Source organism: Meriones unguiculatus, chromosome 3, assembly GCF_030254825.1.
Source record: "Meriones unguiculatus strain TT.TT164.6M chromosome 3, Bangor_MerUng_6.1, whole genome shotgun sequence".
NCBI classification, from domain to species: domain Eukaryota; kingdom Metazoa; phylum Chordata; class Mammalia; order Rodentia; family Muridae; genus Meriones; species Meriones unguiculatus.
Window position 1 is genome coordinate 97,115,355 of NC_083351.1, and position 13,315 is coordinate 97,128,669.

The window sequence follows — 13,315 nt, forward strand, 5'->3', positions numbered from 1 at the left end:
CAGCATAAAACAAATTGTTTGAAACAATGGAAGAGAAACTTTTTCAAATTTTAGGCCCCTGCCCCATCTCTAGCATGAAAAAACTGTCGGTTTGGGAAAGGAACAAAACATAAGGCACCAAACAATATCTGAGACAGCATACGTTAAGTAGATTATTCGATCATTCATTCAGTATCCACAGAAATGATATAAGAATGATTTAAGTGAAAATTTTTATTCATTACTTCTTCAGTCAACATCTTAACTCTTAGAAGGAGACCCAGGGAAGGAGCTTCCCAACCAAGCCAGGGTCAGAGGGTCACGAAATGAGCTATGTATTTCCTGACATCAAAACCCAAATTAGTCCTTCTGATCCTCCAAGGAGGTAGGTGGAGATAATTTGTCTAGCGCAGATTGTGACAAGTTGGAAAATTCCTGATGTACAAAGCATAATCCTTTAACAGTATGTGCACAGGTACTATTAATTCATCTCACTACCCTTGCTATGCAGTTTGGATTTAACCTTCTTTTATATAACCGTAACACAGTGTCTTGTAAGGTGAACAAATACCATCTTCAAAAGCTTAGCTGTACAGTTTAAGAAACCCCAGCCCTAAAGGTGAAGCTGGGTTCAGATTTCCCAGCAGGAAATTTCCCAGCAGGCCTCGCTGTGTATTTGCTCCAAGTATGTTTTCTATCTCTCTAGTCAACGCTGTTCTACAGCAGTTCATTCTGGATCCTTAGACTCCTGTATTTGAGCACTTCATACCTGAGAACTGTTGTGGCTCAGATTTTCCCTCTTGTAATTCTTTAGCCGTTGGAGAAAAGGAACACAAGCAGACCTCAGAGGAAGCTGCACAAACCATCGAGACACCAATCTGTTAGATATGGATGGTTCATTGAATGCACACCCCAAGATTGATCATGACCAGGGACACAGTGGACCTGGGGGCCAAACGTTGAGTGTTTCTCAGAATTAGCTTATAAAGTAAAAAATTGCCATTGGCTCTGTTGGGGGCAGGGCGGGGAGGAGGGAGTGCAACAGGGTAATCCCCTCCGACTCAAGTAATTTTTGTTAATTAAACAAAGCAGTTCCAGCTGACCTTTAAGTTGACTGGTCCCAAGTGGAGTTTATCAATAGGGCCTGCTGTGCTTATGGTTGGGGGATTTCCAGGAGTACCAAAGCCATACAGTATATTGAACTGTAGTAAACATAGTTTTTGGTCAACCTGATCTTGCACAGAGAGCTTTTCCCTGGATAAGCAACAAGCTGAGATGATGTGACTGGTCCTCCTGAAACAAAAATAGTTATAGTTATGAAGCAGGCCTCAACACAGGACATTACAATAGGCCAGCTACAGAGAACAATAGGGATCTGAAAACACATTTCCTCTAAAGGTACAGAGGAATCTGACAGCGTCCATGTGAGGATGGGGCAGCTAGAGAAGCATGCTTCCCACCAAAGCAGTTCAGTGAGCTCCCAGCACCTCCTCTGGACCAGGAAGTCAGATGACCTACAAAAGCAAGCTATCTTGGCCCTTGCACTGTTACCTACTCCTGCACTACCAGGCAGCTCTGCTGTTCCAGAAGTCCAAGGCGGGCTCGAGCTGCACGCGGTGTCTGAGGAAATGGTCACTCAGGGAACAATCCCAACAGCCCTGTTCCCAGCCCTGACCTGCTATTTGAGGTGTCCCAGCCAGTTCAGCCCAGCACCCAAGCAGCTTCTTCCGCCCGCCCAGGTCCACTCCCTCCAAGACGGACCCCGCACAGTGCCTCAGGCTGCGCTGCTCCCTGGACCTACCTCTTTGTCAGAGATGCGAAGGGAAAGTACAGCAGCACAGGACTACAGGACTCTTGCCCAACTTTCAGGAAGAGGCACGTGTAGACCAAAAAGCCAGATAGCTATTTCCTGGACTGCAATCGCGCCCTTCCCAGAAACTCCCCCAGACCAAGACTCGTTGCAAAAGCAAGAGGTTTATTAACCATTGTACAATGGGGTCACCCCTGCTGGTCAGCAAAGAGTGGCACCGGGAGACAAAGGCCTTTAGGTTTTTAAAAGAAAAATTGTGGGAGATTTGAAGTTCTAGTTTTGGCAATTTAGGATTGGAGGAGGAAGATATAAAGTAAGATAATTGGTTAGTCTTAGGTGCTCAAGCTTGGCCAGTCCTGCCAAGTGTGGATGCAGCTGCAATTTAAGGTGGGGGTGGTTAGCTCATCCTTGAAGATTAGGGCTGCAGGTTCTTGGCTGGAGGTCAAAAGCTACTCAGAAGAAGTCTAGGTTTGTTGCTAAGAAACACTATCTCAAGGACAAGGGTCTGGTCGTTCTTTTGCTGAGTAAAGGTCATTGCTTGCTTGCCCTTTTTTTTATATCTGTCCTCACAGATAGGGCCACATTCCTTCACTCTCTGGAAAGGTACTAAGAGGCTTTAGCTTAACCTGGACCTAAAACACAAAACTTAGGCTTTAGAGGACATATAGGTTACAAAGTTAGCCTAACCCTTTCAACAGTAGCCAGACTGAATTTCCCAGAAGTCCCTGCGGAGGGACGCTCAGAACCCAGGATAGGAGAAGTTAAACTGTTTCTAGTTACCTCCCTGACAACCAGCTGTAGAGTATGGGAGGCAGAAACCTAAGTTGCAGGACAACCATGGGGAGTCGGGCGCTTTTAACCTCCATATCCGCAACAGCAGACATGAGTCAAGCCTTTCACAGAAATATTAGGCTTACAAGTCACTTTCACTTCCTGTGTTGAAGTTTTAATCTTACTACAGCCTGAAAAAAAGAAAAAAAAATCACGCTGGCTCAGTTGTATTTGAAGGAAGTAATAACACTAAATGTGGGAATGAAAATCATCTTAAGATTCAATGTTTTCTTTTATCTCCCAGTGGCTCTTGATGCCTCTTTAGTTACTGGGCTCTCGGAGAATGTCCTGCCTGAAATGGCACCAAAACTGACACACTTACAAAATATTTGTCCAGCATCATAGCTAGCAGCCTTTCAACTTTAGCACACCTGACACTGTTTTAAACTCATTATTCATTATGTTATCCCCAAAACAGTTCTTCTTGCTGAGAAACAGCCAGTTTGTACTTGCTTATCTCATGTCAACTCAGGGGGTCGCAGAATTTGCTGAGTATTTACTAACTGTCCAGTTACCTTAAAAGAACCCACTCTAAGGTGAACTGAATGGAAGCATGTTGCTTTCTTGTGTTCAAATCCTGAGGTAAAGAGGGCAGGACTCTGAAAGAAAACACTGTACTAGCTCTGATGTATCTGGGAACGTCAGCTTTATAAATAAAAAATTCTGATTTTTTAAAATTATTTATGAATGTAGATATTTGAATAGCACTCCTTATATTTTCCCTTAAAAAAAAAAGAGCCTTATAATTTAGTAAAAGGCCTAAATCGACTAACTACCATGAAACAGGTATACAATCACTGGCTCCATAATTAGTGCAGTGGGGATCCATGGCTGCACAGCTGAAGGATTTAAAAACTGCTCATCCTTCTGTATTAGGTATTAATAGTCTGGCCACTTCATAGGGGCAAATGAAATGGCTGATGTGAGAAAGTTTGAAAAACTCTTGGGAATAGGCATCTATAGTAAAGCAAGACCTGCAAATACAATGCTTCAGACTTGTAGATCAGACATCTGGTAAGCACGTCCATCCTCTGCTCAGTGAGTACATTTGGCTTTGATCCTAATTACAGTACGGGAGTTTGTTGCTATGACAATGATGAAGGTATTGACACGCACACCAACACTTTGCTGAACTTAGAGGATAAGAGTTTCTTTATTCTGGAACCAAATATGACTGACATGAGCTCTATCACGTTTCCTGGGGAGAGAAACACTAAGCCCATTCACCTCAGATTGGTACCAATGCAGATCATTTCACCAACATTGTGAGAAAGGTGAATTCATAGAGCTTCTTACATACCCAGAAGAGACATTATTACAGGAACGGGGGTGATCCCCACCTAGAAAAGCACAGTAAGTACCGCGTGGCCCAGAACTCAGATCCAGTCGGCCAAAGAACCGTGTAACAGCACGGTAACAGCTCCGTGGTACATTGATAGTTACAGAAGAAAGAAATTTCTCAATCAAGGCATGGTTCAAACACACTACTTTACAACGGGGTGAGGAGACGCATCAAGGAGACATCTCTACAGTTCTCTGACCACAGTCTTAGCGTCTGTGCTGGTCGACATTAGACATTTGTTTTAATATTCCAAAATAATTAATTGTTACACAGATGTAAGGTCACAGAATCAGACATTCTTCACACCTATATGGTTATTCTCCAGGATGAGGATTGTGATGTTTAAGATCTAAAATAGTACAAAACATTTTGCCACATTCTTCACATTAGTAAGATTTCTCCCCAGTATGATATAATTTGTTGAGATGGTTTAAGAGAATAGAAAAGATTCTTTAACATGCTTCACATTTGTATGGTTCTTCTTTGGTGTGAGCTCTCATGTGTACAGCAAATTCTTGGTGAGTATAAAAGTCCTTGACACATCCTTCATGTTTGTAGGGTTTCTCTTGACAATAAATTTTTTCATGTCTCTTCAATTTGAGGTACAACCATTACACCTCACTTTTCACATTTGTGGCATTTCTATCCAGTACGAACTATTTTATGCCAAAACAGGGAACAATTAATAGAAAAGGCTTTTCCACATACATCACATTTCTATGGTTTCTCTTGACGATGATTTATTTTCTTAAGTCTTGAAGTAGAATAAAACATTTTGCTACATTTTACACTGATAAGATTTTACTCCAGTATGACATAACTTGTGCTGAATTAAGGAAGCATTAGAAGAAAAGGCTTTCCCATATACTTCACATTTTTATGGTTTTTCTCTGGAATGAACCAGCTTGAACTTAGTAAGCGCAGACAGCATGGCAAAGGCTCTGCCACATTCCACACACTTGTAGGAACTGGCGTTAGAATGAACAATTTGATGTCATATAAGGGATGAAGAGAAGGAAAACATCTGCCACAGTCTCCACACTTGTAGGCTTTCTCTGCAGTATGCGCTGCCCTGTGTCTCCTAAGAAATGAGTGATAAAGGTTGTGTGACACTCTTCACATTTGCATGGTTTCTCTCCAGTGTGAACTTTGTGATGTTCCTGAAGGCGTGCAGAACGAGAAAACCTTTTGCTACATTCTACACATTCTTCACACTTGTATGGTTTCTCTCCAGTGTGAGTTCTTTGATGTTCCTGAAGGTGAACAGAACGGGAAAACCCTTTGCCACATTCTTTGCATCTGTAGGGATACTCTCCCGAATGAATTCTGTGATGTTCCTTAAAACATGAAAGATAGCAAAGTGATTTGCCACATTCTTCACACTTGTACCTTTTCTCTTCAGAATGAATTCCTTGATGTTGCTTCAGCGTTGAAAGACAGTGAAATGATTTTCCACATTCTTCACACTTGTAGGGTTTCTCTCCAGAATGAATTATTTGATGCTGCTTCAGTGTGGAAAGATAGTAAAATGATCGGCCACATTCTTCACACTTATAAGGTGTCTCTCCAGAATGAATTATCTGATGCTGCTTCAGCATTGAAGGAAAGTAAAATGATTTGCCACATTCTTCACACTTGTAAGTTTTTTCATCACTATGATTTTTCTTGTGTATAAAAAGCGATGAGCGAGTACTAAAGGCTTTATGACATTCTTTACACTTGTAGGGTTTTTCTCCAGTATGAATTCTCTGGTGTCTAGAAAGTGTTGAGTGTGCACTAAGGAGCTTACCACATTCTTCAAACCTGTGGGGTTTCCTTCCTGAATGAATCCTCTGGCATTGAATGGGTAGTGAGTTTTGATCAATGGCCTTGTTGTGATCGTTAAACTCATTGACTGTTGTTCCTGTTGAGCAAAAGTTGAGATATGAACAAAAGGTAAAAATATTCATCTACTTATAATGCCTATCTCTAAAACAGAGGCATTTCTTCACACATATTTAACCATATTTCATAGTTATAGGTACTGAACACAAATCACAAAATACAGTAGGTAAAGACAACCTGCTCTTCTACAGGAATAAGTAACTGCACAACCAAGTAGAACACAGACATAATGCTATCTTCTTCAAAGTTCAATAGCTAAGTACTGTGTAAGGGCATTTCACTGACAGAAATAAGCCCGTTAAGCAATATAGATGTTATGTAGCTTCACATTAATGAAAGTATAAGGTTGTGAAGCCTGGAAAGAGAAAGTTAAATGTTATTCAGTGAGATGGGCTTCAGCAAAATAAAATATATGTATGTATATATATATTACGTATATAATATATATATATATAAGTTTTATATATAAAAAGTTTTATTTTTGAAGGTACAGAAGATATGCTGCATAAAAAGCAGACTGTCCACAACAAGACCAAATAGTATATTTCAACAGTTAAGACAGTATTTTAGGTTTTAATTCTGGTGACAAGAGAATATATACCAAAAAGATATCAAGTCATGACAGAAAACTTCACTTTACCTGTGAATAACGAAATGCTGCTGAGGCAACATCTCTGCCAGCGAATAGATGAGAAAAGGACCTATTTCTTTTGCTCCCATGTTTTTGGGTTTTGAAACAGAGTTTCTCTGTGTTGCCCTGGCTATCCTGGAACGTGCTATGTGCAACTTTCTACCTGGCCTTGAACTCAAGAGATCGGCTTGGCTCGGCCTCCTATGGTCTGGGATTAATAGAGAGAGCGACTATGCCTAGGGGATAAGATTAAGTATTTCTAAGATTTATTCATTAAACACCATGGAGCACTCAATCGAAAGAGACAATGAACAAGGCATGAAAATGAGAGACTGTTGTTTACCCATGAAATAGGAATTCACAGAAGTAAACATTTTTTCTTGCACTGTCCAGATGTGTTTCATCGATGTGTTTTATCCATTCACAGAACATAACAACATAGAAATCAAGTTGCAGAGTAAAGAAACTTCTGGAAGCTCATTGATGAGCTATTAAGTACATTCTCGTAGCTGGGAGCAGTTTCAGTCTTTGAATAGATATCGATGAAAGGCAGCACTTCAATCCTTATTACTGAGTATGAGGTAGACAATTTGAGAAGATATTTTCATAATTCATAAAGCACTTTCACGAGATGACTTTCATTACACGAAAGTGCTTTGTAAATGTGTTAGGAAAGAATGTTACTGACTTAGCTTGGAAGGAAGAACTTATATGTGAAGATCTACCTTACACTGGTTTGACACCGTGGTCTTTAGAAATGCATGCAATTCTCTGAGGTAGAGAAACAGTGCAACATTTTACTGAAGGGCCCACTGTGACTCCATTTTGCCTGAGTGAATCTACCTGCTGGCCCAGCTAACCAACCCTGCTGAGAAGGTGTTCTCACGCACTATCACCTGAAGCTTTGGAAGATCCGCTAAATCAAATTGCTTGAATCGATGGAACTGCAACCGCCCTGCCTCTGGTGTAAGGTAATTATTCCTAAAGTCATAAAGTTCTCTTCTTCGTTAAAAAAAAGGAATTAAGATGTTTATCTAGTCACTTACGTCTTTCCTAATACTGTTAAACTGTAGCCATCTGCAAACACTGAGTCATGACAAGAACTGTGGAGATAATTAATTGTGCATCTTTTTATTATTACAGGTGTGTCTTTAGAAAGTCAACCTTATTATTTTTTCCTCTAATTTTATTCTTTATGATAAAACAAGCTACTTACTAAAGAAAATCTGTAGGATTGATTTAGATTTTACAAAGTACGCTATAAGGCAATGGTTCTCAACTTGTGGGGCACGACCTCTTTGTGGTTGAAGGAACCTTTCACAGGTAGAATTACAGTTATGAAGTAGCAATGAAAACAAGTCTGGCTAGGGTCAGCAGAATATGAGGAACTGTATTAAAGGGTCAAATCATAGGTCAAAAGATATTACTATAAAGCATCATGAGAGTGAATTTTTGAGGTTAAAATATTTTTAAAGATTTATTTATTATATACAACAGTTTTCCTGCACACCAGATCTTACTATAGATGGTTATTAGCTACCATGTGGTTAATGGGAATTGAACTCAGGACCTTTGGAAGAAACAGCCAGTGTTCTTAACCTCTAAGCCATCTCTCCAGACCCCGAGGCTGAAAATTTTAATAAATTACTTTCATTTCTTAAATCATCATTTTATGGGAGTCACAGATTTATTATAAGCTGTTACAACAAAGGTAATTAATGTGTAATAGTTAATGATGACTCACATTATAAATAATGCCTATCTTTAATGTGCACAAAAAAATTCAAGCTAAATACAAATGTAATTCATTTACAGAGACAAATTAGAAGAAGAGACAAATTTATACGTGAGCATTATACAGTTCTCTGTACATGTCATCAAAGTTAAGCATGAGGCAGGTATATCTCAAGCAAATATAAGTTCAACTTAAAGTTTGCTCAATATTGAATAATATTGAAAATCAGGTGTACTTAAAAAAATCGGTTTATTGAAATTGAATGCTTGAGTAAAAAGGGTTAAATCTACAGTATACTTGCATGACACTATACACCCAGGACAGATTAGCACAGTTAACCTCTGATGGGACACAGACTTACTCTGCTAACTCAGCACAAGCAGAGAGAATAGGATTTGTCAGTCTCTCCTGCTCCTGTCTCCTCTGGCCTGTAAACCAGACCAGGAACTCCTACTCCTTACTGCAGGGAAGATGAATTACTGTTCATGTCTCTCAAGACAGGCAAGTGGACTCTCTCAAACTCAGATGGATCCTAGACTCTACACCCACATCTTAAATGTCTCAAGCAATCGAGACCCCATTGCTGTTCCTTTGTACTGAAGGCTCCCTGAATAAACCCAGAGGCCAATGGTCCTATACACGGGTGAAGGAAGTATGAAGTATCAACAGGAGACCTTAGTCTTCTTTTTGGACTCATGCTAAATATAGGCATAGTGCTTCCTATAGGGTTAGTCACAAAGGCTGCCCGTGACTGGACTCTACAAAAACTTTTTACTAGCTTTAATACAACTTGGAATATCACATTTAAAAGTTATAATATTTTAAAATTTTATGATTTTTAAATTTTATTTATTCATTTATTTTATTTTTAAATTTAAATTCTAGGACTCACAACGCTGCAACATCCCCCTGCTTCAGGAGAGGCCATGCTGGTACCCAGAACCCAACATAAGGCAGATCACCAACACTCCTCACACCTGGCACAGCTTTCCCCCAACAATCTGCCCCTCCCCTGTCACTGTATCCCAGCCCATAACTTTGGCAGAAGCCCCCTGCTCTAACAGCAACCATAACCCCAGGTAGAGGCAATACTAGTACCCAGAACCCAAGTGACCACCCTCGCTGCCAAAATCCCAGTGGTAATACCATAGTGAACCAGTGAACTCCCTGGTCACTATAAACACAGGCCACTCAGCCAAGAAGATCAAAGAGGAAATAGAAACCACAGGAAAAACACCCATGCAACTAATATAAACTCAGAATTCAGTACCTATATCTAAACTTACCCCAAGAGGCCAGTGTAAGAACAAAATAACAGCCAAGACAATTTGTCACCACCAGAGCCCAGCTATCCTACTACAACAAATCATGAATATCCCGACACCGCTGAAAAAGACCTTAAAACCAACTATCTAAAGATGATAAAGGTCCTTGAAGAGGAGATGAATAAAACCCCTGAAGAAATGCATGAAAACACAAACAATTGGAGTAAATTAATAAAATTCCCTTTAAAAGCCAAGAAGAAAAACCAAACAAACAGGTGAAGGAAATGAATGAAACTGTACAAGACCTGAATAGGGAAAAGAAATAAAGAAAATACAAACTGAGGGAATCCTGGATGAAAAAATCTAGGCAAGCAATCAGGAACTACAAACGCAAGCATTGCCAGCAGAATACAAGAGAGACTCTCAGGTGCAGAAGACATGATAGAAGAAATTCATACAGTGGTCAAAGAAAATGTAAAATGTAAAGAATTCCTGACACAAAACATACAGAAAATCAGGGTCACTATGAAAAGACCAAACCTAGGAATGATAGGAATGAAAGAAGAATCTCAGCTCAAAGGCCCAGACAATATTTGTAACAACATCATAGAAATACTTTCCTAATTTAAAGAAGGAGATTCCTTTAAAGGCACAAGAAGCTCATAGTACACCAGATAGATTGGAGCAGAAAAGAAAGTATACCTGCCACATAATAAGCAAAACATTAAACATACAGAACAAATAATATTAAAAGCTATGATGGAAAAAGGCCAAATAAAAAATAAAGGCAGACCTGTTAAAATTACACTTGACTTCTCAGTGGAGACTCTAAAAGCCAAAAGGCCGTGGACAGATATCTTATAGACTCTAAGAGTCCACACATGCCAGCCCAGACTACTATACCCAGCAAAACGTTCAAACACCTGAGATGGAGAAAACAAGATATTTCATGACAAAGACAAGTTTAAGCAATATCTATCTACAAATCCAGTCCTACAGAACATACTAGAAGAAAAACTCCAACCCAAATAGGTTAAATACATGCATGAAAACACACAAAGTATCTCACACCAGCAAAAACAAAAGAAGGGAAGCATCACAAACACACACACACCGATCAGCACCACCACAAGCAACAGCACCCCCACCTAAAAAAACAGGAATTTACAATCACTGGTCACTAATATCTCTCAATACCAATAACCTCAATTGCTCAATAAAGAGACACAGGCTAGCAAAAAGGATAAAAAACAGGATCCATCCTTCTACGGCATACAAAAACAACACCTCAAAGATAGACATTAAGATCACATCAAAGATAGACATTAAGTCAGAGTAAAGAGTTGGAAAAAGATTTCCTTGGACCCAAGAAGCAAGATAGTGTAGCTATTCAAATATCTTACAAAATAGACATACAATCAAAATCAATCAAAAGAGATACGAAGGACACTTTATACTCATAGAAGGGAAAAATCCACCAAGATGACATCCCAATTCTTAATGTCTATGTCCCAAATGCAAGGACAATGACATTTGTAAAAGAAACATTACTAAAACTTAAATCACACATCAACCATCACACATTAATACTGGCAGATTTAAATACCCCATTCTCACCAATGGGCATGTCATCTAGACAAAAACTAAACAGATAAATAATGGAGCTAACAGATGATATAAACCACATGTACCTAAAGAATGTTACCTAAACCCAAAAGAATATACCCGCTCAATGTTTCACAAAACCTTTTCCAAACCTGACCATAGAATCAGTCATGAAGCAAGTCTCAACAGATACACAAAAATTGAAATGCTTCTTGTATCAGACTACCATGGATTAGAGCTGGATTTCAATAACAACAGAAAGCCTACAAACTCACAAAAACTGAAATTAAGGACTTTCTAGAGAGTAATAAAATGAATGCCCAACATCACCAAACTGATTGGACTCATGAAAGCAGTGCTAAGAACATGAAGGTTCATAGCAGTAAGGGCCTATATAAAGAAATTGAAGAGAAATCTCATACTAGCAACTTAAGAGCACACCTGAAAGCTCTAGAAGCAACCTCACCCAAGAGAAGCAGACAGCAGGAAATAATAAAACTGGAGGCTGAAATCAATAAAGTAGAAACAAAGGAATGACACAAAGAATAAATGAAACAAAGAATTGGCTCTTTGAGAAAAATCAACAAGATAGATAAACCCTTATCCAAACCAAAAGAGACAGAATATCCAAAAATTAACAAAATCAGAAAAAGGGGGGATATAACGACACCAAGAAATTCCAAAATATCATTAGATCACACTTCAAAAACCTGTACTTCACAAAATTGGAAAATCTAAAAGAAATCACTTTTCTTGATAGGGACCACTTGTTGCAGGCAAGATCACATAGAGAATTTAAATAGACCTATAACACCTAAGGAAATAAAAATAGAAGCGGTCATTGAAAGTCTCCCAACGCCCTACCCTCCAATCCCCCCAAAAAGCCCAGGGCCAATGCCTCACTTCAGGTAGAGAGTTCTTTCTGGGTGAGCCTGCTCTTCACAGCCAGCAAATAAATGACTTAGTATGACAGTACTGGGTGGCATTCTCCTTTATCTTACTTTATAATGTACACTTAACAAAATGAGGAACTTTTCATGCTCATTAAATATAAGCAGAGCTCACCAGAGGGGAAGAACAAAGCTTAGACACTTAAAAATCATAAATGCCTGAAAGCTGCCTTTTCAGAATAACAGAAGACGTTGAAGGCAATCCCTTAAAAGTAATTTCCATCTGCCAGTCCCAACACTCAAAAGGCAGAGGCAGGTAGATCTGTGAGTTCAAGACCAGCCTGGTCTACAGAGTGAGTTCTAAGACAGCCAAGAATGCACAGAGTAACCCTGTCTGGAAACAAAAACAAAAACAAAAACAAAACCAGCAGCATAGTGTCTCAATGTGCACGGTAAAGCCTGGCTTTCTGCTGTATACTTGCACTTCTCATCTGTCCTCTGCCCCCTTATTCCTACACACCTGGAGGCATGGTGGCTGCTGCTCGTCTTTCCACACGCGAAGGCCCTTGGTTTTGCTCCAGAAATGTTACCAAGTATGGCTTAGACACAGCAAGACCTGTTTGTGGGAAAGAGGAACAGTAGTGTTTGAGTACAGGGAACTGGCTTGTACTGTCTAGTACAGTGCTTATTAAAGAGAGATAATGGAATAAAAAATCATAAAAATTAATTCTTTAAATGTTTTCTGATAGGTGTATTAGAATACTGCAGAGGCACTTACGTTTAAAAGGGAAAACATTAAAAATCAAATTGTGAAATATTTTCATTTATTTTCTAAGATTCCCAGTAGAGTGAAGGAAACATACTTCAACAGACAAGTTAAACACAAAAAGAGAAAAGCAACACATGTCTCTTAGTCATACAGCAATCTTGGTAGATTCCATAAAATGAAGGATATACAACTCACATGCAAAGCTCAATGAGATACTGTACAAAAGGAGGAAAGTACATGTTGGTGGTGAAATAACAATTCACTATAGATGCAATCCTCACCCAGGAACACAAGGTTGCTGTAATTCTCCAACATCACATCCCTGTACAAATTCCACTGAGCAGGAACCAGGCATTCCCTCTCTTCTGGAGAGAAATCAATGGTCAGTTCTCCATTGGATCTGCTCAGCTTGGAGAACAGCAAGAACCCAGAGCAGAGGGAAGGTGGGAACATTGTTCCTGAGAGAACTGGAGCAGATACAATGGAGAACTGACTGCCAGGATCACTCCCTAATGCTGCCCAGCACAGGCCACCACTGTTCCCTATGGGGAAGTGCCTGCTGTCTCAGTCCACT

General features: G+C 39.5%; 1 protein-coding gene across 1 annotated transcript in view; it reads right to left on the reverse strand.

The window, feature by feature from the left end:
• Nucleotides 1–3,754: 3,754 nt before the first annotated feature.
• The window catches only part of LOC110539780 (zinc finger protein 58-like), a 35,755-nt gene continuing 26,194 nt past the window's right edge, over nucleotides 3,755–13,315 (reverse strand). Inside the window, 5 exon segments of the mRNA XM_060378795.1 lie at nucleotides 3,755–4,965; nucleotides 4,968–5,059; nucleotides 5,062–5,865; nucleotides 12,493–12,588; nucleotides 13,023–13,149. Of these exon segments, the coding sequence (XP_060234778.1) occupies nucleotides 4,741–4,965; nucleotides 4,968–5,059; nucleotides 5,062–5,865; nucleotides 12,493–12,588; nucleotides 13,023–13,149 (1,344 nt within the window). The 3' untranslated portion in view covers nucleotides 3,755–4,740.